At 42.3% G+C, this 24220-nt stretch overlaps 1 protein-coding gene and 1 long non-coding RNA gene across 7 annotated transcripts in view; one reads left to right on the top strand and one right to left on the bottom strand.

The window, feature by feature from the left end:
* The first annotated feature begins 3439 nt into the window (after positions 1 to 3439).
* LOC308185404 lies at positions 3440 to 11284 on the top strand. Its single transcript, XR_013943347.1, has 2 exons — positions 3440 to 4264; positions 9436 to 11284. It is a non-coding gene; the product is annotated as an uncharacterized lncRNA (long non-coding RNA).
* The window catches only part of UNC13B (unc-13 homolog B), a 212801-nt gene continuing 198521 nt past the window's right edge, over positions 9941 to 24220 (bottom strand). For 3 of the 6 annotated variants that reach the window (XM_080573395.1, XM_080573397.1, XM_080573398.1), the window contains 6 exons: positions 20938 to 21018; positions 20428 to 20575; positions 17639 to 17695; positions 14974 to 15066; positions 13683 to 13842; positions 9941 to 12417 (listed from right to left, as the gene is read on the bottom strand). In XM_080573395.1, coding sequence (XP_080429521.1) covers positions 12132 to 12417; positions 13683 to 13842; positions 14974 to 15066; positions 17639 to 17695; positions 20428 to 20575; positions 20938 to 21018 — 825 coding nt within the window. In that variant the 3' untranslated portion in view covers positions 9941 to 12131. The remainder of the gene's footprint in view (positions 12418 to 13682; positions 13843 to 14973; positions 15067 to 17638; positions 17696 to 20427; positions 20576 to 20937; positions 21019 to 24220) is intronic. The other 3 variants (XM_080573396.1, XM_080573399.1, XM_080573400.1) reach the window with 1 other exon arrangement.

The raw sequence follows: 24220 nt of genomic DNA, 5'->3' as shown, positions 1-24220 counted from the left end.
ATACACTCAGAAAAGGCTTTGGTTTTCTTTGCAGCGCCAAAGACAAGCCAGGGCAGCAGCCTCCTCCTGTCCCAGCCCCACCTGCAGCCCCCCCGCAGCAGGAGCAGGCTGGTGTGACGCAGGGGACGGTTTGTGCCCACCGTGCCCTAACGGAGGGACTTTGCTTGCTGTCACCAGCCCTTGGCCATACACAATATTTTGAGGGTTTGTACTTCCCCCACACACACCATCCACATGTAACTGCCGTGTCCACTTCACAAGGTGACAGACACCAAAACTGGGCACTTGGGAGCGTTTCCAAATCTCCAGCATAAACCACGGCTGCGCTCCAATCCCTGCCCTGCTGGGTCTTGCCTAATACATAATCTCTCCCCACCAGGTGTCATGCCGTGACTCCTACTGGGAGGAAACTTGACTAAACGCTGTTTCTCCGTGGGGATGCTCCAGGTGTCCACTTAGACCAAGGCACGGTCTGGGCAACAGGAGGATGACGAAGCCCTTTGTGGGTGCCACCACGCACCCAGGACAGCCGGACTGCCACATGGACAGAGCTGTGCTTCCAGTTATGCCTTCAGTCCGAGTGGTTGATTTAATGCCTAAGAATCAACACGGGGATACGTGCTGTGCCTGCACAGCCCACACCACCGCTGCTTTCCTGAAGAGGCAGGAAAGTCAGCTTGCCCCATAGCATGAAAATTAACCAGTCTGGGTTGCTTTCCAATGTTAATGCTGTTTTAACAATAACCTGCTATATGCGGTAAGGCTCCACCATCCTGTTTAAGATATTTTCCATTAAAATCTTCTCTGTAAAATACATTTAGTTTGGAACTTAACAGGAAACAGCATTCAGCATGGATAATACCTGACTGGTACAGCTCTGTGGCTCACCTGCCAGTTGTCCTCGAGCTGAAAAGGGACCGGAGGCTTTTTTCCCAGATGATCATTTCTCCTGATTTTTGTCATGTCTCACGAGCCTTTGTTCCAAGGCCTCTATAAAGAATTCTTTGTGCTGTATTTGAGCAGTAGCTGTGCCAGACCCAGCTCCTAACAAAAATAATACGATTAACCTGGCACAGAGAGCCCTGCGGTTGGCTGGGGTGGCTCTGGGCCAGCAGAGCTACGCTTGCAGAATCTCATCCTTGTATTTCTGCACGGCAGCCAATTGCACAGCATCACTCTGCCCAAAGTAGGGCCCGTAACAGAGGTAAGCACTTACACAAGTGGCAAAGAACGCATTTCTCCTGGCTAAGGTCCCACACGCAGACCAGAACCCAGGCGTGTTGGTATAGCAAGCACGTGGGAAATCTGCTCATGCTGCTGCGTTGTAGATAAAAGGAGGATTGCTCCCACGCTGTTTGACAAGAAAATTTTGTCCTCACTAAATACTTTATGTCAGAATTTTACAACATTCAGTTCTGCTAAACAGTCCATTACAGAGTTGCTTCACTCCTGCTTCACTCATGTGAAAAGCACGAGGGGGCTGCAGAACCAGACCCTGTATTCTGGCTAAGCAAGCTCACCAAAAATGCTACACAAGTCCTCCAGCATTGTTTCTGCTGCAGAGGTAAACTTGTTTTTTTTTTTTTTTTTTTTTTAATGTTCTGGAACTAGATAATGCATTTTCTTCATTATTTACTACGTTAGTAACAGGGAAAGAAATCCCTGAAGATTCAGAGGTACTATGTTTAGTAGGGGGAAATATATTTATAGGATTGTGCTATACTCCAATTAGATGATATGAGGAACTAGCTGGGTATGAAAGAGAAGGTGGTAAGGTCCCTTACCTTTAAGAGATGAAAATATCTCTGTCTTCAGAGGGATGGCCCATTACTTACCACAAACAGGTAACAGGATTGATTGAGACTCCAACAGGCAAGGCTGTTTCAGCAAAAAGAATAATCTTGTGTATTTGAGAAAGCTGTAGCAAACAGACATTTAAAAGGGAAACTTTGTGCTACCCACAGCCCATGGAGGGTGGACTATTAATTGTTAATCCATCTCTGGTTCTTCACAGGAAAGGTGGGAGAAGGAAACAGATACATTTTGGTTTAGCTTATCTCTAAGCAGCTGTTCAGTGGGATGGAGAGGGGAGAACTCTGCCTGGTCCTTCCAGGAGAGTCCTGAAACAAGGAAGCACAGGAATTGGTGATGGTTTGTGAATCTGGCATTTCTTCCTTCTTTGGTTTTGGACCCAATTCCAAGATGACTGTCTGGGTCCGTGTGGGTTCATTGCAGCAACTAATATTTTTCTGGTAAATCTAGAGCTAGACAACCCAGTCAAATCTCTCAGCTTCTGCTGTGACCACTGTACCTCCTGTCATTAGTCTGCATTTAAGTAAGAACCAGGGGCTGGAAGCCTCAAACCCACCAAGCTGACATCAGAAAGCTGAAAATGTCCAAACTGTTAACCAATAGAGCAAAAAAAAAAAAGGTTGCTCTCCTTTTTTTTAGTGTTTTACCAGAAAGAAAGGGCATATTTCTCTGGGGGAGGCAACAGACATCTCCAATGCTATTGAACCCAAAGCAGAGTTTACTGGGTGATGCACTATGGCCTGTGCAATGCAGTAGGTGAGACCAAGTGACCGACCTACTGGCTCTTCCCTGGCTCTAACGCTAGAGATGTTAAGCATATTGCAGTCATTATTGCTTTGGTGAAGTACAGGAAAATCTGTAACAGTCTGTAGCAAATAGGGCAGATGGTGGGCTTGCAAACTATGAATCCTCTGCCACTGAAGTAGATGGCATTTCATTGCTTGAGAGAATTGCTTTTTAAACAGATGCTCGTGATGTTTTCCGCTGAATCATGTTCTTCTGTCAATCTTTTGAAACCAAATTGCGTGACTCAGATGAAACCTGCAGTATGTACAAAATTGGCTACAGCATTGGCACTTAGTTTACATCATATTGGGAGAATGGTGTTTTCCAGAACAGATGAGAGCTACACTGGTTTGGGCATGGCCCCAGACAGGCACTAGAGACTGAACACGAGAACTGTCAAGAAGCAAAACACGTTTCTTTCTCTCCCATCTCACCAGCCCACATCACTCAGAGAAAATTTCAAGTGGGATATTCTCAAGCCACATTCCTCTCATCCCCCTACTCTTTTTCTCCGACTGCTACAGCTACTCCAGGTAGCACAGGCAAAGCCTAAAGACTTTCTCAAAAGCAGAAATGAAAGATTCAACATGAACAGAGGCGCAACTCGCCTTGACTGCCCGGACAAGGAGTGGTAAGTTATGAAATGCAAGAGAAAAACAGTAAATGACTTTTCAAGGACAGAGAAGAAGAAAGATTCCTCCCACCCAAAGTTCCTCAGCCTTCATCTTGTTTGATGCTATTTTTAGTGAAAAAGGGCATTTGCTGGCATCACTACAACTAAGGATTTTAAGGGTGGTTTATTGGCTATTGAGGTGTCTTTTTTATTGTGGAAAGGCTGGAAATGGATTAAGAGGAAGGGGTGGTCACTGAGTGCCACAATGACAGTTATCAGGAGACTTTTGGGAAGCATGCCTTACGAGCATGGAGATCTGTGTTTCTGCTGATGTGACATCACAGAAACATTGAAAAGGTGTTTAACACTTGAGCTTATAAGTGAAAGAGGTTTGCTAGATCATCCCGGGGGTGTGAAAGATTTTTTACATTTCTCATTTTTCAGGACTGCTCCCAGATAAGAAAAGAAAAAGAAAAAAAAAAAAAAACAGGAAGGGAAGGGAAGGGAAGGGAAGGGAAGGGAAAGGAAGTAAGGGAAGGCAAGGCAAGGCAAGGCAAGGCAAGGCAAGGAAAGGAATGTCACTGTCAAAGTCAATGTCCTACAGATCTGTAAAGCAAAACTTCCCCCAACAGAGCTTTTACTTTCTTTTCCTACTAAACTTGTCATTTTTGGAGAATTAATTTCATAGGTTGCAGCACTAACCAGGTGACTGAAGCCTTTGTACTCGGTTCATTCAGGGAGTAATGGCAAGGGTTTTGTTAGTCTGGACTCCAGCTAAATGAACTAGACATTCTCCAGCTGTTTTTCCTCATTCCAGTTTCTAGACTGAACTACAAGCTCCCCCTGCAGAAAAACACAGAGGGATTGCTCATGCAGTGTTATGGTCAGCTCAAAAAGAAAAAAAGAAGAAGAAGAAGAAAAAAAAAGTAGTTTGGAGGAAGCACATGGAGTGGCTTCTACAGCTCTTGTACAATAGTTTCACATCCAGCACCAACTGTGGTCTCAGGCTTCTGCAGATGAAGGTTTTGCTTCTTCCAATGGGGGTGAAAAGGGGTAAGAAAAAAAATGCTCATGTGAGGGAGGTGGTGTGAGGGCATCTATGTGTGAGGGTGTGGTGTTTTTTTGTTTTTGTTTTTTTGTTTGTTTTTAAATTGTTTTAGGTTAAAAAAATAAGTTTAAAACTGTTTTAGGTTTAAAAACCTAATGTTCCTGAAACAGTTTCTTTCTTCAATCTTGCTCCCCCCACGCCACAAGGGAATATGCTGCTGTTGCTGCCAAGCTTTGAAAAAACCTCGGTCACCATTGTGCGTGTTTATTGCATCCATGATGGTCATCCTCTGAAACTTCCTCCTCTAATGAAACAGATGACCTGACCTAGGCTTGACTCCAGGCAGGAACATGAAAATAATTCCAAATAAGGCTCTGCAGCCTGACAAAATGCCGTGCTTGAGAGCAGGATAAACTGACCATGTTTAGCAGCAACTTAAATTAAAGGCAGCTTTCTGACTTCATCACCTCTTGCAGCTACCACTGTGATACGCCTCTGCGAGTCTCTAGCAGTGACTAGGAGGGAGGTAAATCTTAGCAAACAAATTTCTTCTGCTTCTGAAGATGCAGACAGAAAAGGCTTACTTTGGTAGGCTTGATAAACACCACAGTATAACAAAATGGGTCTTAGGCAAGAGCATCTCAGGAAAAAGAAGGATGCACAGTGGCCACTGCGACTGCTGCTTTGTTTACAAAATTTATTCAAATGTACATCCCCTTAGGTTGGTGCACAGGGTTGATATTCTCACTTATCTGAATTACAGCCAATAGATGGAAATCTTTTTGGCTGACAGTTGTCATTACAGGAGACCAGCAGCTCAGCGACTGATGAACAGCTGCTATTAATAATGACATTACCAGATGCAACAACTGAGAGATTTTTGTCACCACAAAATCACGATGATGATAAAAGGAGGTGTTATTCTGGGTTTGCTTCCAATAAGCAGTGAAAACGCTAAAAAGAGCAAATCAAGGAAGCACTATAAGCCCACAGAATAGTTATTTAAACCATAAATGCAGGGAAAAATAATGGTTTGTAAGGGTTTAAATTTATGGAAAAAAAAAAAGAAAAAAGAAAAAAAAACACTACACAGGTATTTAAAATCGAGTAGATTATCAATAAGAACTGGTTAAATTCCATCTGAACTAATCTTGCCAAGGGAGCAGAGAAACTATAAAGGTTCTTTGAGGCACGGAGATTGAGATAACAGAGGAAGGAAGAGGTGCTATGTACTTTTTCATGGCAGAAATTGAAGCTGGAGCTTTGGTCTCAAAGGGAAATCATTACTGGGCTGGAAGAAGTCTTTGACAGTTTGTACGGAGCGCTGCAGGGCTGCCATCACCCCGAGTGCTCGAGGGTGAGATGAGCATCTCCAGATAAAAGCTTGGGTCTCTGAGTATTCTGAATCTTATCTGATAGCCCTTGAAATGTCAATATGTTTACATTAATTATCACATTGTGTTGTATTGTACTAAAATAAATAATGCTATGCTTCCAGACTTCTGCTTGTCATCTATAGGCTGCCAGAAACAATCATTCTTCCTTCTGGATGCAAAAGTCCTCTGGTTTTTCCTTTTCATTCAGTGTATTCTGCAATGCACAAAGGGTGCTAAGGAGTCATCTCCAGTGTCTCACGACCTTGCCTTTGCTCAGTGACAGGCAGGATGGATGGCATGGACTTCCCCAGGTCAGACTGATACCACGGCCTGGGATTAGGCACTGCTCATATCTGACTTGGACACATTTAGGAGTGAGGAACTTGCTAAGGTGGTTGTGGTGCTGTGGCTCTGTCTTGCTCTCTCCTTGTAGCTTCACTTTGGTTCCTTGAGATTTTGAGGTTGATGGAGGATCCCTGTGTTGTTCTGGTCCAAGGGGGAGCAGCGTGGATGTTCCTGTTCCTCTTCTGAGTCTAAAGGCCTGTTTCGTGGTCTTGGTTGACTGAGGGACAGGCTGCAAATGAACCCTGTAGTCCCTTCTGTCACATGCTCTTTTTCAGGAAGGGGAAGGTCAAGAACAGTCAGATGAAAAAAAAATCCCACAAAAGAAGAACTTGGCCTCAGAGGGACTGCCCATCAGAAAGAAACTGCCTGAAACAGAGCAAGGAAATAGAAAATACTGCGTTATGGTAGTCAAAAGCTCAAGAGGGTTTAAGCACCTCCAGTTCTTCTGGATGCATCATTTCCAGGAGATTCTTCTGAGAACACCAAAATGTGGAACTGGAGGTCTGACAGCCTCCAGGGTCTTTTCATCAGTGAAGGTGGAGGTTCTGTGTGGGAGAATAACACGTAAAGTGTATAGTGCATCTTAGTGGGGAAACAGTTCAAGCGACTTCCAGCTTCGTAAGTTGATCTGAACAAATGCACAGTGCTTTAGGAAAAGTCTTGAAGGAAAGAATAAAAAAGGCAATACGGGAAGTGAGACAAAAGGCAACGTGGGTTTGACAAAAGTAGAACACGCAGATCTGACTTGACCTTTTCTCTGATATATGATTTCCTAGCTCTAACCTGCCAAAGGTGTGCATTTCTGTAAGCTGGCTTCATTGATTCTGAAATGTCTTGGGACCTGTTTGCAGGTCTTACTCCAGAGAGGCTGGAGTTAGTGAAAGAACTCATATGTGACATAAAGGAAACAGGCTGAGCAATATGAGAAGCCCATGAAGGCAGGGAGGGATAATGAGTTGTTTTTAAAGCTAGGGAAAAAAAGTGATGCTTAGAAAGGCTGTATATTACAGCAGATGCAAACAAATTATGCACAGATGACTGCAAAATGGAGAGCACTTCTTATGAGCAGAAACTTTGCCATCTCTGCTAAGCTAGACAAAAGCTATGTTATCAAAGCATCGGGAGCTAGGAAAGAAACTTACACTAAACCACGCTGTGGTGCAAGAACAAGTATTTCTGGATCGCCCCTAAATCACTAAGACAGCAACTGTGAAGATTTCCAGATATCAGAGAACTGAGGTTCTGAAGGATCCTCCAGACATAGCTGAATCCTTGTCCCCATTCCTGGTTTGAAAAAGGATTTTGTGGGGTTATGCCACAACCACCGGGGAAGGGCTCAGGCCCTCAGTGTATGTTCAACCAAATACTAGGGACTACCACCAGCCTCATTAGCTGTACTGAACACGTTCACAGGTGTTACTTGTATGGAACCAGAGTCTTAACTTCCTCCAGTGCCACTATGTTGCCTCTTCCCTCCCTGCTGCTACCCAGAACTGGAAAACCGAATGCTGTCCCTGAAATGCCCACAGTGTGCTTGGTATGTCCTAGTTTCTCTCCAGAGCCTCCCATTCTCCTCCCACCTCCTTGCCTTCATCCATCAACTTGCTAATCTCTTCCAGGAAGACTGATAAAATGCCTTCCCCACCTCTGCCCGTAGGTCTCCACTCTCACATCACTCACCCAGAAACACAATGTCCTTTCCTGTAAGGCCATTCTATCCCCATCATGTGTCACAAGCATGCACCAATCCCTTTGAGTCCTACTACGTTACACCTCCAACTATTTTTATGACTGCGTGTCACAGTCCTGAATTGGTCACAGCTTTACAAGGCACTTCCCTGAAGATCAAAAAGTCTGTTAAATCCAAAAGCCAGGCTTGCTTTCTTTCTATTCATGGAAAATGATCTCATCTTTTCAAATAATGGCTGGGAATAAAAACATTTTTAATAGTTCTCTGCCATCCACTGAAACTCTGCAGGGTGGCTCCTTTCTCTCAGGTTTGTTCTAGCTCTGACTTACCGAGCTGCAGCAACCTCTTGAACTTTCCATTCAGGTTCCTATGAAATGTGTCCCTGTCACCTGGGATGTCTGGCTGTGTGTCTGCTCCCTGCTCCTCCCAGCAGCCTGCCAGGATCCTCTGCTGGCAGCCTGGAGGCTTTTTTGGACTACTGACTTTATAGCGCTTAAGATTAGGAGCAAACTGCTACCTTCAAAATGCTTCCTTCTGGAGCACCTGGTCTGCATTTTGAATGCTGGATGCTGTTCTGGTCCTCACGTTCCTGAGCCTCACAGCTCAGAAATGGCCCATGTAAACAGAAAAAGATTCAAAGAAGGGCAGCAAGGATTATCAGAGGTTTGGGATAGATGAATAAACTGGGACACTGCAGCCTCCAAAAGCAATGACTAGGGGGGTGGGGTGTGATACACATCCACAGTAAGGTTGCCCCAGTATAGGTGGGTAGGACCAACACTGAAGCATCTTTTTGGACAAAAGAATAGCGGGCATCAGATTAAATTAGTTGGAACCATTTCAAAACAAAAGGTAGGTCTTCACAAAACAACTTGTAAATCCATGGAACTCCTTTTCAGGACTTAAAAGATGGGAACAGGAAAAGGATAGCTTAGGACTTACTAAAGAGGAGTCACAGACTCAGAAACATCACAAGCTAAACGCTGCCAGCACCTTAAAGTGCATAATTGGTTTCCCTTGTTCTTACTCTTCTCTGGCTAGCTGCTTGTAACCCCTCTTGGAGGCACAATTTGCACGAGATGGACTTGGTCTGAAATCAAACTGCTGTTTCTATAGATTCAGCAGAAAGCCCGAGGGTAAGCACAGTCAGACCAGCAGCAGAATTCACCCACGTGCCCTCAGCATCCAGCTCATCTCTCACCTCTCTCCTGTGCCTTTTGAAGTTAGTATTGCGACACTCCAGGGACTCCTGCTGCAATCTGTGGCAAGTTACCACTACTCGTGCTTATCATCTTTGTCACGATGTTTCCAACCCAGGTACACCCGCAATTTTTTTTTTTTATATAAACATACTGTTTAATTTATATACACATTTACATAATGTTATATGAATATTATGTAAATATAATTATCCTGTATATTTATATACATTACATGTATCCATTTAATATTTTTATTATATGTAATTTTTTTACACACAATGTATAGTCTACATCCAACTGTCATTTTGGGGAGAATTCAGACAGAGTCAAGAGAGTCATGTTCACAACACCCTATTATTGCCACGAGTACAAGAGAAAAGCCTGAGTGGTTGCAGCTCAAATCTGCATGATTTTTCAGGCAGGAAACAAAGTCTGAAAGTGTCAGGAATGAACGTAGATCCAAGAAACGATCCAAGATGGGCAGTCTCAGACAAACATGTTACAAAAGCAAGACTTACGGAACCTGACTCTGCGATTAAGAAGTTCACAAACTTGGTTTGCAGGACAAGTGCCGGACTGGTGGATAAGCGATATATTCAGGAGCCTTGATTCCCAGCTCTGCTAAAACCAGCCAAACCTCTTGCCCTGCTCAGGCCTCTTCCCCCTGGATACAGGTAGCGCTTTTCCTTTGAATAACTCTATTGATTTCTCTCCACGGCAGTGCTCCCTGAAGCAGTGACTGGTGAACATACCAATGAGTTGGAAATTTGTGTCCATCTAACTGTATTGAAGTAGGGCTTTGAAGCTGTGCTTTAAACAGCATGTCACGTGCTATACCATCAAACTCAATAACTTCCCCCCATGATGAAGCTAGAAACAGAAACACAGCTACATGCTGGACCATTAGGTAGCTGAGTTACATGTAGTCACATTGCTAAGCGTGTTACCCAAGGAAAATACCTCAGAACACAAAAATTGAGGCCTGCATCATCTGAAATATGAATCTCTGAGTTATCTGAGCTTGTCTGCTTGAAACAGGCAGCATCCCCAAAAAATGAGAGGGAGTAATTTACTTGACAACAAGAAGGTTTATTCTTTCATCTCATCAACATCATCTACACAGTATTAATGCTCATATCAGACTGAAAGCTACGAAGCAAATTCGGTATACATTGTTTTTCTTCACGTGTTATCTGTAAAATACCGTACTGCCTGCCTGAGTCTTTCCATTTAGCACCGTCAGGAGGCTACCTGAGTACAAAGGAAACTTGACTTAAAGGCAAGAAAGGAAAACAAAAGGAAGTAAGTTATTCTCTATGCTTTCCTGCGATTTCTCAGTGCTCTATCAGAAGCCAAGAACTTGAGGAAAAGATGTCAAAGACAGAGGCACTCCACCATGGAGAAAGAGGGAATTGTCTGACTCATACCCCATGCTGGGCATCTGCAGTACTAAAGAAAAAACTACACACTAAATGAGAGTAATTTGCAAAGATGCAGTAGCGATTCTAACCTACATGATTTAGCAAATCCAATTACATTTACACTTCAATAGACAACTCCAAATGCTGCTAAAAGAGTTTATTAAAGACTGTACTAACAGTTCTTGTAACAATGGCACGTACAGCGATTCAAAATCATGACAAATAGCGTGAAGTTTTGAAGAGCATTATTATAAATACACCATGGACAAGAACAAAGCAGATGTGCAGTCTCTGAACTCTATGAGCAGGCCCATGAAATACAGTAGTCATATCATACAGCTGTACAAGTGTCAGAGAAAATAGAAAATAAAATACAAAAAAAGTCATTCAATACGCAGTCCTTGAATTTATTGAGAGTTTACAGTACTTTACGGGCAAGGACTGGCTCATTCCAGCTGCACTTTCCAGAGAACAAGGGCAGCTGGAAATAGCAAAAAGCCCCATAACAAGGAAAAAAATAATAAAAAAACATACTTCAGTTACAATCACTACTCTGAACCTTCCTGTTTATGAAATTTTGGTCAGAAATTCTGACATCCCCATAATCAGAAGTGTTTCATTTTTCAAGAAAACAAAACCAGGATGCTTCTTCAAGATAGTGCAAAAATATTTTCAATGGTATCATTAGGTCACAGATTAATGACAATCAATGTGGATCAACCGTGGCATGGCCAACAGCAGCTTCAAGATCAGAACCAAATGGACCTGCTGCCCCTTCACCAGCACTCGAGAGTGAGTGCTTGCAGAGGGAGAATGTATTGTTCTCTCCCAAACAAGCCATCATGTCTGGTTTCATAGTGAGGAATGGTCTCAGCTACTTAAGGTAACAAAATGCTACAGGAAAATTGCAAGTATTAAATTATTAAAAAAAAACCACACACACACAACTAACAAAAGAATATTGAAGTGGAAAAAGAATACAGCAGCCATATTATTTGTCATGGCTCTGGTGTTGTTCCCTTCCTTACCACGTCGGTCACAGTAGTCAAAGTGTGACTTGTGGAGTTCAGCAGCTTACAGCACCCCCATGGTGATGCAGGATTCCCAGCAGCACACAGGGATTTATATTCTCCGAGACACACCATCTAGATTCAATGGCAGGGCAGCTGCAGTCTGCTCCTCGTGTGTTGTCTTAGCAGCTTTTTGCTGTAAGATCTTAAGCCTCTCTGCACTTGTTTCACTGGTGATGCCTGTGCTCACAGCAGCACATCTGTGGTCATACATTTATTTGGGGTACATCTTCAGAGCAATTTGCTGCTGCTGTTTTAAGCAGACACTGAGGTGTCACATTGAGACACTGGTGTAATCTCTGTACAAGAACATCTTTTGGCAGCTCCACAGTGCATAAATTCAATGCTTTGCCAAAACCCCAAATCATTCTTCTTCTCCCAATTTCCATACAGTTGGTTTGTTTCATAGTGTGATTATGTAGAGCCTTTTTAACATCTGCCAGCTTCAGAGGATAAAATCACAGTGCTGCATATCAACAAAACCCAGCATACCCAGCCTGCAATATAAAATAATTTATATACACAAAGCAAAACTTGCATCTTAAATAAGAAGAGATTGTCTCATTCTCTATGGTGTTTTACCCAGCTACTAAAAAATAAATAATTCACATCAGATTGATGGATTGTTTCCTGTACAGCACACGTGCGCTATCAGAGCTGACAAAGACAACATGGAAAAACCTTTTGTAATTAGTAAAAGAGAATTGTTGAACACTTGCACATATTGGCACAAGGCAGAAGAGAAAAGGGAACATTACACAGCTGAGCTCAGGTGCCTTCCTCTGTGGAACGGGACTCAGATTTCAACTTCACAAATTCCCTTGCAACCTCATCATTGGTTCTTTGAGAGAGAATCCTCAGGACAGTAAGTCCAGTCTCATCCATGTGAATCCTGCGCCCAAGAGGGCACCAGCAAGCACAGCTTCCTTTGTCCACTATGTCTCTGAGCTGCATCACTGCTATCCCCAGTACCCGATCCTCTCGAGCAAAGCAGTAGTCCTTCACACAAACTTGGAGCTCGTAAGCGTCAGGGCCATCTTCATTCCCCAGTATGCTGAAAAACATACATGAGTTTACTTATAGCTTCTCAGAATATATCAATACCTTTAAAACAAACAAACAAACAAGAAGTGTCAGCAGCTGAGTAGAGTGTTAGATGAGTTCTACAAAACTCCAGACGGAGAAGTAAAACATACGGTGTATGCACATTTTTGCTGTTTCACAGTTGATAAAGACAAGCTGGCTATTTAAAAAGAGAAAAGAAACGACCCTTTCCAACTTGCCTTTGCATGCGTGTGTGTGCTAAACTGTGAAATGAACAGAGCAGAGAACATTAAAGCCATGCTAATAGATTTTCAACTATGACAACTTTAAACATTCCTGCTTCTGCTAAGTATTGCTTCATTTCAGTAATTAATATTTTAATTATATGAAGTCTTTGTTAAAGATTCAAAACCTTCCATTAAAGCAGCAGCTAATGAAAATACATCCCCAACCTTTTTGATGTTTCTAAAGCTAAAAGACAAAGAAAAAAGGCACAAAGATCTCTTCATTTAGAGGAAGTCTGCCTTTTTCCACATCAAAGAAAAATGATGTGGCCGGTCCCCCTCCCCTGAGAAATTTAGTCTTTTTGCTGGTCACCTCTTCTCTTACTCAGAGACTCACAGAATGGTTGAGGGTTGAAGGGACCTCTGGAGATCAGCTGGTCCAATTCCCCTGCTCAAGCAGGGCCCCCTAGACTTACTCACTTTTACTGTACAGCTGGGTGAAGACTAGTTTGTAGCTCCTTTTGTTGAGCCTTCCAAGAAGGAAGATGTCTTTGTAATAATGAAAGCCAAATAAGAGATCAATACTCAGTATTGAGAAAGACTGCAACTGCTACCAGATCCAAGGGCTGCAACCTTGGAAACAAAGATGCACAAGTTCACAGAGCATGTCCCACAAGTCAAGTTGGGATAAGAAACACATACAGAGGAAAAAAAAACCAAATGCATAATGAACTTTTAGCTTAACTCTTATCAACAACAGATACAAAGCTCATTAAAATAATGTAGCATGGTAAAATATGCTGACAGCACACAACGCTTTTCTGAAAGTGGCCAGAAGACTGCTTGTAAAGAACAAATATCAGCATCCCACCCACAGCAAAAACTCCCATAATCTATCTTTTCCTGCCAAGACACCAAACACTGGGCCAAGCTGCTGGTTCAAATACTCCTTTGGGTCCTGAGCAGACTGTTTGTGGACACTGGAAAAAAATAACCGTCCTCTGCATCTAAACTTGCCAGATCAGATCCTCAGGCTATTTTTCACACTTACAAGTGAAATGTTTCATTGTATTTGGGAGCCCAGTTGTTGCTCTTTGACTTTGTTGTGAACTTCCTCTTCTTGTCACTTTGATGGGGCCCAATCATGGTGATTTCCACGAACGGACGGAACATGCCAGATGTTTGCCACTTCAGTTCGTTGGCTGCCACAACTGGAAAAGAGAGTTACAACCTGCTTTACAATACAAGCTCATTTGTTCCCATTGCTCTGGACACCTTTCCGCGCTGATGTCCTTTCAGTTCTTTGTTTCAGAGGACCAAGTCCAACCCAAAACACGCAAGCCTCCCGACACATTATGGGCGGGATTATTTTGTAGTACAAACATGAGTTTTTTTGTTGTTGTTTTTTTTTTTTTTCTGTTATTTTTCTCGTTTGTTTTTTGCTCCTGTTTAAGTTCTGTAAAGGGAATCTAATGCTTAGGACATCACTTTGCTCTTGCCATATGCAGAGTCTAGAAAAACAGTATTCATGCAGCTCTGCCAGTTTAGTGCTTAATTCTAGATCAGCTGCGAAGTGAGAAAAAAAAGGCATTTTGGATGCTGATTTTGAAGTCTGTTGAAAAGAAAAATGAGACTGCAGGTAAGACAAACAAAGCATATGAGCTGTGGGTGGTTTCAGAAACCACAATTATTAGCTCTTTAATTCTCATCCTCTCTCAGGTCATTGCAGGAAAACAGACTGAAGCATAGAAAATAGCTGTAAAAGTCAGCTTTTGCATTGCAGTATAGATTTATCCATGAGAAGAGAGGCCTGAAGAGCTGTTTATATATATCTTTAGAGGAAATTAAAGTAGTTAAATATGCTGTATTCAAGCAAAGGAGACAAAGGAGGAAGAGGAAGCCTGGGATGAATCATTGCTTTGGTTATTTTCAGAGCAGCTCTTTGGGGATCAATTTGGCCTTCAGGATGGAGGAGAGGAGACACTGAACTCTTCCTGGCTCTGAGATTTCTTGGTTTACACTGAGCAATTTTGCAACATCACTCTGTCATGCTGCTGTGTTCTCTGCAGCACAAGCTAAACTGTGGGGTCTGGTGAGAGCCATCATCTGATTTTTGTTTACTTCATATATTGTTGCCAATAAACAACAGGACTGTACATTGCCATGTCATTCACTGGCCTGGACAAGCTCATTTACTGTTCCTCTACATGTTCCTGATGTGAAACAGAAAAACAATTTTGGATTCACATCCCGCAAATTCGCACAGAAATATAATGACTTCCAACTGGAAATTTGCCTTGGTCCAATCACAAAGCCTGAGCACTACACATGCTTTGTCCTACCTTTCACTGTGACCTTGTGTTCACCAGTTCCTGGATGGGTGTACAAGTCAATCTGTATGGACACTTCTCCCACAGGATCATCTACACCAGAGCCTGTTGGAAGAAAATTGACACCCCCCCGTGCACACACAGATTATTGCTTATTGGCATCCATCTTTGCCATATGGCCTCAGCAGACAATAGCATTTTCACAGGACACCTTCCATAGCTGGCTTTTCAGTCAGCACTGATAATATAACATTAATGTAATTAACAACAGGCTTGCATGCCCAACAAGCATAAACACTTTTTTTTTTTGCACTCCACCGTGAGAATGACATCCTATTGAGAATACCAGTAAGAATTTTAAAAGAATTTAAGCTACCTAAAACTCGACAATGGACCCTCAGAGAAAAAGGATTTTTCCAGAGGTTCCTTCCAAGCAATTATAAATGCATGCAGGCATTCCAGTGGTGTGCATCAGCATTCCCACCAGCTCATGGAAGTAAGGTCACAAATTAAAAAATATAAACCACAACAACAACAACAAAAAAAAACAACACAGAAGTAGTTTAGGGAAAAAAAAAAAAGAGATGTTAGTGATTTGCACTGAGCCATAGTGCAGTCTCACCGTCCAATAATGTCTCCATGCTGTACATCATATCAAAGCTGTCATCCTGACTGCCCCCACCTGTTTCCCTTCAGAATATAACGAGAATCCCTTAACTGTTGTACTCCAAAGAGGATAAGAAAGAAGCAGTCAACTAGCATACTCATTTCTCTTCATCAGATAGGCAGGGAGAAAACAAAATGTAGTTTTCACAGAGGAAAATGTAACATTATAACAGCAGGAGAACACCACATGAACCTTACAATTCTTGTATGATGATGTTTTCAACATTTTCACTTTTAATCATAATTATCATGCAATGTGGGGAAATGACATTTATCTGGGTAGCAAAATCAAGATGTCATGTAAATTACAGAAGAAGACTGCTTTGCAAAATGAAAATTAAGTTCTTTGATAAGATAGTGAGATTGATTTTACTTTCTCTTTGATAACTGTCTGATCTGAGGTTGACAATTAGCAATGCGGTTGTAATTGGGATACCTACAGGGTAATTGGATACCTAAGAAGAGCAGTGTTATTTTGTTAATTTTGAGGCTAAGATGCATTATGAAGTGAAAGAATGGGTGTGTTGATTGAAATTCAAGATAAGGAGCTTGAAGGATATCATTAAACAAACATTTTGATTAGATAGATCTAACATGTCAACTTTTACAAGAACAGTCTGCAGGCAGCAAAAACATTCATTTAAGAAAACAGGAGGTTGAGAGCTAATCTGTGCAATTCTCTGAGGAGAATTACTTGGCACAGAAGAACTGTAGGCAGTGAAAGTCACATTAAAATAGGAGTAAAAGTATCTGTGCAAACATAACAATCTCAATTCATCATCTTAGGGGTAGGTTTTCATTCCTGACCTGAGCACAATAGACAGCCTGTAGGCTGCAACATTTGTACATCATCTTGAATGTACTGTTTTATCCTCACTCAGTAGGGATGTGTTCCCTCTTTTCTGTATGTAAGTATAGAGCTTTAAAATCGGTAGGTTTAATTATTGACCTGACCCATCTGATGGTGCAGGCCTATCACTCCTGCTGTCAGCATCTTCTGTGGGAACAGACAAGGTTACCGATAGTATATATATGCATAACAACTTTATCAGGTTGAACAATCTAATAAACATCAGCTGCCAAACACATAGGTTTTCATTTTACTGATCTTTAGTGGAATGAATGGGTTATGAATGAGACTGATGCTTCAGAGGAGTCTCAGCAGAACCATCCCATTACCCTTGAGGGAGACAAAATTTAGATTGTTTTTTTTTTCTTCTACCTTCACTCTCATTTTTTTACACCACGAACTTGTTCTATTAACTGATATGTTTACAGAGACAAAAAAGCTACTTAATAAATATCTGTAAACAGCCAGTGAAAATATTCTGATCACGTACAACTGTATACATACACATGCTTGCACATTTAGTGGCAAGCAGATTTAAATCTAGACGTGAAAGCTTCGTTGGTGTTGTGATACTGGAAGGTGAAACTGCAGAACTGAGCTCGTGCAATGTCTTACAAACATATTTCACCTAAGACAACAAAAAGACTTCAGACAGCAGAAAATAAATTGAGAGATGAAACGCAACAAGACTTAATTTAGGGTTCTTCTAAACACCCAGACTTTTGGCTACTCTTCAAGACAGATGGTTCAAGCTCGGCCCCAGGTTTGAATGCATATCGTATATTACCATGTATTACAGTAGCCCAGCTCTGCAGACTATAAGCATGCAAGTCTAAGACTTGAAATAGCAATTCACAGCAATAAAGGGTAGGGAAACAAGTCCATAGCATCTCTCAAAATACAATCCATTTTCAAGACAGCTTTCACATCCCATAAATAAATCTCAAGCTTCAGGACAGGCTCTCAGGCAGGGTACAGACTCCCACACCGTGCAACCCATGGCTCTGTCTGTGGGATGCAAGCATTCTGTGAAAGTTCACTTCTACAGGGAGATACAGGGAATGGGTCTCTGGAAAAGGTTTCTGAGCACGGGCAAGATGACTTCAAAAGCAAGGCAGTTGGCTAATGTTGTTATGGTAACAACATTAGTCTCGAACATACCCTTATCAGGAAGAACGTCCTCATTAGCGGTAAACCTAATACCTTTCCCATCATGCACTAAGACATGAATTCAAAAGGCAAGAAGCAAGCAGGACAGAGAGAGAAGAGTGTGAATTACAATGCAATTAGTGGCGTCACTTAAACAAATGCAAGACAAATATTCTAGCTCTTAACAGACAAAATATCCTCTTAGATCTCCTGTACCAGCCCCAAGTCTGCAAGTACGGGATTGTCTGGGATAAAACAATAACAGAATCTGTGCTGGAGTAACTCAACTGCAAGCTCTGATCCAACTTTGCAGAACAAATGTTTAACAGCATTGTGCCACAGATGCCTGCTCAGTAAGAAAATGAGGGCAATAGATAACTCAAAAACTGGAAGGTGCGACTATTGAGCGATGAAGTAGGAGAAGCAAACATTCAGCATTTAAACAGCTTTGCATGCAGCTATTTCCTCCCGTAGGCTTGCGGGAAGCTTGACTTAGGCAAAGGGAAAACATCAGTCAGAAAGAGCTCTATAAAGCAAATGTCAGCTGAAAATACTCGTGCTGTCTATTCCGTCCCTCCAATGCATATGCAGATCTCCAAACTGCTCTACCAACCGTGGTTACTCAGAAGTGTATGCAAGCAACATCCTTTTCTAGCCCCAATCTCAGGAGCAAATCACGTTTTTCTCAGAGATACCTCATCACTGATATTACAGATATTAGGTAGTATAGCTCCAGTCTTTTGTTCCCCAAACAGGGCCCCAAACTCTCAAGCATAGTAATGTACATGATGCTGATTTGGACCAGCTCACTGGCTCACCATGCCCACTACCTGTCCCTCAAAATAGATCAGACAAGCCACAAAGGTCATCAGTCAGCTGTGTGACATAACTGGTAGCTTTGTAATGCATGCATCTTATATACCAAAACAAGAGTTTATTCTTTCTAAGATTCTTTAAAAAAATAAAACAAATACATACTCTTCTGTAGCAACTCTGTACACTCCTACTGCTCTCAGATTACACTCATTTCTCTTCGTATAGCTGCTAAACACTTGCCCTTACTGCAGTTTTACCGTCAAGTCATGTACTACATGAAACTGCTTCCTCATACTAGTTTTAAATTTGCCACTTTCTGACTTCAACAGAGCATCTTCTTCCTCTAACTTTAAACACCCATAACTCTAGCATGGAGCATAGAACAGCAGTGATGCACATATCCTTACATTCCATCTCATCATGACAACGTAATATGACCTAGTTAAAAAACTAGCTTCAATTCGTGGTCTGGGCATATTATGGGAAGTGTTTGACGTATAATAGAAAAGATTGAAAATGTGTTGTGTACACAAGCTCCCAGTTAAGAAGTATTTTGTATAACTCTAACAGCAACAGGAAGATCCTGGAGTCCCTTGTTGGTGTAGTAAGTAGTCTTTGACCTATTTGGCCACTGGATGTCATCATTGCTCTGCTGGGACGCGGTTATAGGACATTTCTTTCAAATGCAATACTGACTTGTAAGTTAACTTCGGCAGTTTAATGCAGTATGCTTCAACCTAAGCAAGTATATATTTGTGCTGATGAAGGCAAGGATGACTCAGTTCCCAAAGACTACACTCAACAACTTTTCACTTTAAAACAAGCCTTGTTGTATCTAAGAATTCACAGTACTTTCTCCACTGGTTGAGGAATAGCAATACCAAGCAGTCTCATTCACGCACCAGGGAAGCATGTGTTGGCTAGGGAGTGCTTTCCCCTTGATTTCAGGGCTTAGTGCATCAGTACCCTGGCAGAGTTCATATGGTCTGCGGGGTCATCAGCTCGCATAGGCTTGGGAGGATTGAAGGAAACACTATCCCCCAAGCAAAAAGATTACAGAAAGACACCCTCCATGGAGTTTTATTTTTGTTGCTGAGATGTAATAGCCCAACGCTTCTATCTAAACAGCCTGAAAACTTAGAACATCAGTTTCAGTTTTGACCTAACCTATATTAGTATCTGTCCCCTTCTCCCCGAAATTAACAAGATTCACAGTCAGCCAGTGAAGGACCCTGACTATAGGTTAAATTATTCTATACAATGGTCTGGAGACACTTCTGTGAAAGCAATGGAAGATGGAGGCAATTAACTATTTACCACTTCTCAATCAATGAAATAGCACCATTATTGTGACTTCTCAGAGAAAAACAAAGAACTCCAGTGACCCATCCCAGCAGCTTACTAAAATGTTGTGGTGACTTGCAATCAACCAGCTAGTATACATCCTGTACTGTCTGCAAACAAAAAGCCAGTGCTGTCCTTACTTCTGTAAGAGACTTTTCCCTTTACAGGCAGCATGTAGCTCTGACTCATCACATTGCTGTCAATCAGCATTAGTCAAAACCACATGTGCCACTGGCAACTGGCTTGTGACATAGGCACCAAATAGTTTCTGCAGTGATGTCTTGCTGAGATGGTCTCTCACACCACCGCCTAAGTCTCAGTACAGTAACTTCACATTTCACTTTGTCTAAGCCACCCACTCACATTAATTCACAAAACGTGACTGTTAACATGAGAACTGCAGAAAAAAAGACCACAAACCCCCTCAGGACTTGTTTCACATATTTCTGTTCTCTCAAAATGTAGATGTTGAGGAGGAAATAACCCATTTTCCCTCCTTACCAGTTTCAAAAGCTCTGAGCTGTCACATTTCCAGAAATCTTACTGCCAAAAGCACTCTACAAACTGGCAGCACAAGACAGAGCACAGGCAAACAGAGCAGATAGCTTCATTTAACTTTGTCAACAACACAGAAGTCTCACCCTGAGCTGTCTGAGTCTGGACAAAGGTTTTGATTAGAGTGTCTGTGGTCTGAGTGTAGAGAGAGAGAGCATAACGAAGTGATTGCAGGTCCGGACTCTTCTCCAAGAAAGTTTTCTTCAGACCATTCCCACCAGCATGGAAATATTGCTAAAAGTAAAAGAAACAGGAAAAATAACGAGGAAGAATCGTAATGAGCAACCAGTATTTACAATCTACTGTATGCATGGACTGGGAAGGGTAAAATTCACACTGGAAGCCCAGCTAATCCCAACTGCTTGTGGCTTTTCTATTCCAAAACTCTTAAGTTTAAGTATGCTGACTACCAGCACATGCCAATCGCCCAAGCTTATTCAGATTCACAGGAATGTAGAAGTAGCACTCAGTGTCTTACTATCTGTAACAACAGCAGCAGACTCCTGCTATCTCCTCAACTGGGACAGGCACTATCCTCCCAAATAGCACTGGGGATGGAGCAAGGGAATGACAGAGAAAGAAGTGGGATCACTTACTTTGATAGTATCCAGTGCTAGATCCAAAACTGCACACTGCTTTGGAGTGAGACTCCTAGTTTCTTCTCTCACCATATGATCCTGCAAACAATCATTATAATTGGTATTAATATTCCATCAGACACTAAAGGAAAAGGAGTTCCCAGTATCACCTCTTTCTCTGGATTCATGCTGTGGCTACTTAATGGAGTCTCAGAATCATTCATTACAGCTTAACTTGAAAATAAACACACTTCCTCTGTTTCTTGTAGGCAGAGAAAAATAAGGAAAGGAATGGATAAAGATAAGAGATGATTTAAAATTCAGTTTGTCTCCAAGAAAATCCAAACAGCAGTCTGCTTGCTACCCCTGCCGTTTTACAGCACCCACAATAAAACTCTCAAAACACCACCCGAATTAAGTAATTTTGAGAACTGGATATTAGGCAAAGTTGTTAGATGCTTTCTGTGGATTTTATTTCTTCCATCTACAAAGGTCACTACCTTATCATATCACTAGTGTAAAGGAAGAAAAACAAACAAGCAATATGTTCTAGAAAATACCTTTGCTAAAAGAAAAAGTTGTCTCTTTGGGAAGGAATTCCATTCCCTGCAGTAGTATATCCCTGTTAGGTTCCTACCTGGCTGTCATAGTTTGGTATTTCACTAAGATCTTCTTTGACACTTAGCCTGAGAGAAATCCTGCACATTTTAGGAAATGAAAGCTTTGCACAAGCCCAAATTCTAACTATTTGACCTGCTGGAGGATCAGATCAGCTGGCTGCAGCCTGGATGCTGAGGCATTCTTGAAAAATGCACAGGCAAATCAGGCAAAGGCTTCTTATCCCTGCTTTGATATGAGATACTTCCCAGGAGATATGTCCACTGAATAGTCTTTGAGCACAGCAAGCCCAGTGTGAGGTATCGTGTGTTTCACACTGATAAGCCTGCTGGCCATCTTGCAGCCTAGTGATTCCTCACATCGCATGGTGGTGTTCCCATTCATTCCCACCATGCTCTGTCCCCTGTAGCCTGACGGAGATGGGGCTTACTGCAGTCTAGGAGCAGTGATAGGCATGCGCAGTGCTTTTCAGATATCAATCTAGCACTTTTGCACGGGGCTGCATTAAACTAAACAGAAGATGCTGCTCAAGTCAGCAGTACTTCAGACAAGTTTGCTTTCTTGAGAAGCAGAGATGCCTCAACACGCCTCTTTCTCCCTCTCAGGCTGATCCTGGCCTGGGAAGCTACATACAGCAGCAGCACATTCAGTAAGCTACAAAGCATCTTCTGTTGCAACAAGCCGTCCTTCGGGGAGCAATAGCTCTCCTCCCTCTTCATCATGAACTGGGAGTAATTCAATTGGAGATGATGTGGCTTCACACTTCAGTACACAGAGGGTAAAACATTCTTTGTCTGTCTGACAGTCAGATTAAGCACATAATCAGCCAGCGCCCAAGGCCACTTCATGGGAGAGGCCTATTTTGTCAGGGTAGCTGTGCCCCCAATGCAGAGAGACTTTCATGTCTGTTGCAGTAAGTTTCTAGGTCTGCATGCCAGATTACCCATTCTGCAACAGAAACCAGGTGGTCAGCATATTTCTCTTAAAAATCTAAAGAGCTCACTCACTCCTGCTCTGAGTGGTCACTCAGACTGTGTCCATGCTGTTGCTGCACAGCAAGATACCATTGCTTTCCAGAGAGTTTCCCAGTGCCATTTACTTCAACACATTATGTAAAAATACCCCCGAGATTGGACTGGTAATACTTGCACCTACACATAGAGGAGCCCACGACTGTCATTCCCCTGTGTACGTGCCCTCTGCTCATCCCACACTGTTCCTATAAAGGACTGTACAGTGTGCTACCCTGCACTTTCCAGATTGCAAGCCTCAAATATTTACATCAAATCATTACGTAACTGTAAGTGGAAGTCGTCAAAATCTTTTCCTGGTCTCTCACATCCATCTTTGTATTCTACACAGGTACTCTCAGAAAAACCTGCACAGTTGGAGCTCGGCTGGTTACCCTCGGGGCAGCGCAAAGGAGAAGAGGCTGCTGCTCCCTGCTCCAGCTTCTGGCTCTGCAGGGCAGGCAGCAGGAGCAGACTGTTTGCACTAAAGCAAACCAAGCAGAAGGAGCTTGATAATAAATGGGAGGCAGATATCTGGCACCAAGGTGCTAGTTTTATGGTTGGTTTTCCAAGCGTTTTAAAATGCACTGGGAAATTGATTTGTCATCAGGACAAGAGCCTGTGCTCATCAGGTCTGTCAGGTTCAGTTTTCAGCTGAGTTATCTGATTCACTAGTGCTCTTTTCCTACCGTTCTATTTAAGACAAATAAAGGCTTCAAATCCATGTTGTAATTTTCCCAGGCTTTTATTGAAATGCACAGGAGAGGGGCTCTGAAGAGCTACTTATTCATGCTTTCCCCATTAGCTCGTACATGCCTGTAAAAACAAAAGGACCAAAAAAACCCACTCTTGATGCTTACACAAACCCAAACAATTTACACTCTTGTAACACCCTTACTCTCCTGGAAATTTTTGGACAGTGTCAGTTCACACCATCTGTTTGAACTAACGGTCCCCAGAATTCAGGTAGTAGAGTACTTTCACACTTGGATAGAGCTTTGTTGCCACATATAAAATCTTGTGCACCTGTGCTGCTTTAGTCCTATATGTGGATATGCAAATAAAGTTTGAAAATACACCAAGGCTTGCCTGAGTTCCATGTGTACATGCACTTCTAAAAATGCAGTCCAGAGTTAGCAAGGTTAAGCTTTACAGTAACTGAACTGAAGACAAGCTGCTGCTGGGGTTGGCCTTGATCTGACCACTGCAAATGGAAAAAGGCAAAGCTTCCAACTCATTCCTGGCAAAAGGCCAGGAATTGTATATTTTAAGAAATTCCAGTAAAGAGAGAATAAGGAGGAAGTAAAAGATAACAGTGAATGTCACTGAGTAAGTCCGAGAACACAAGAAATTCACAGGAACTCTTAGTTGTCTGCATAAACTTGACCTCATGACCTGGGAGGGGTAACAGGGAAAATTCAGAGCTCATCCTTTGAATACAGATGTGCACAAAGAGGGCAGGGATGGCTTCTCCTCCAAATGTCAGGTACCCTCTGCTGTTTTTCCAAGGGAAGGGGACACTCACAGAAAGAGAGAGTCATAGTTGGAGTCTGTGGTCCAGCTCCAACTCTTCCAGTCTGGTTACAAAGTTCCTCTCTCCCCTTTTCTACCATGGAAGTGACAAGAAGCATTGTAAGCACAGGAAACAGAGGAAGTGGTGCAATCCTCAAGAG

This window comes from Anser brachyrhynchus (genome assembly GCF_964034855.1).
Source record: "Anser brachyrhynchus genome assembly, chromosome: Z".
Lineage (NCBI taxonomy): Eukaryota > Metazoa > Chordata > Aves > Anseriformes > Anatidae > Anser > Anser brachyrhynchus.
The sequence above is the reverse complement of the archived record's forward strand: the minus strand, read 5'-3'. Positions and strand labels throughout refer to the sequence as shown.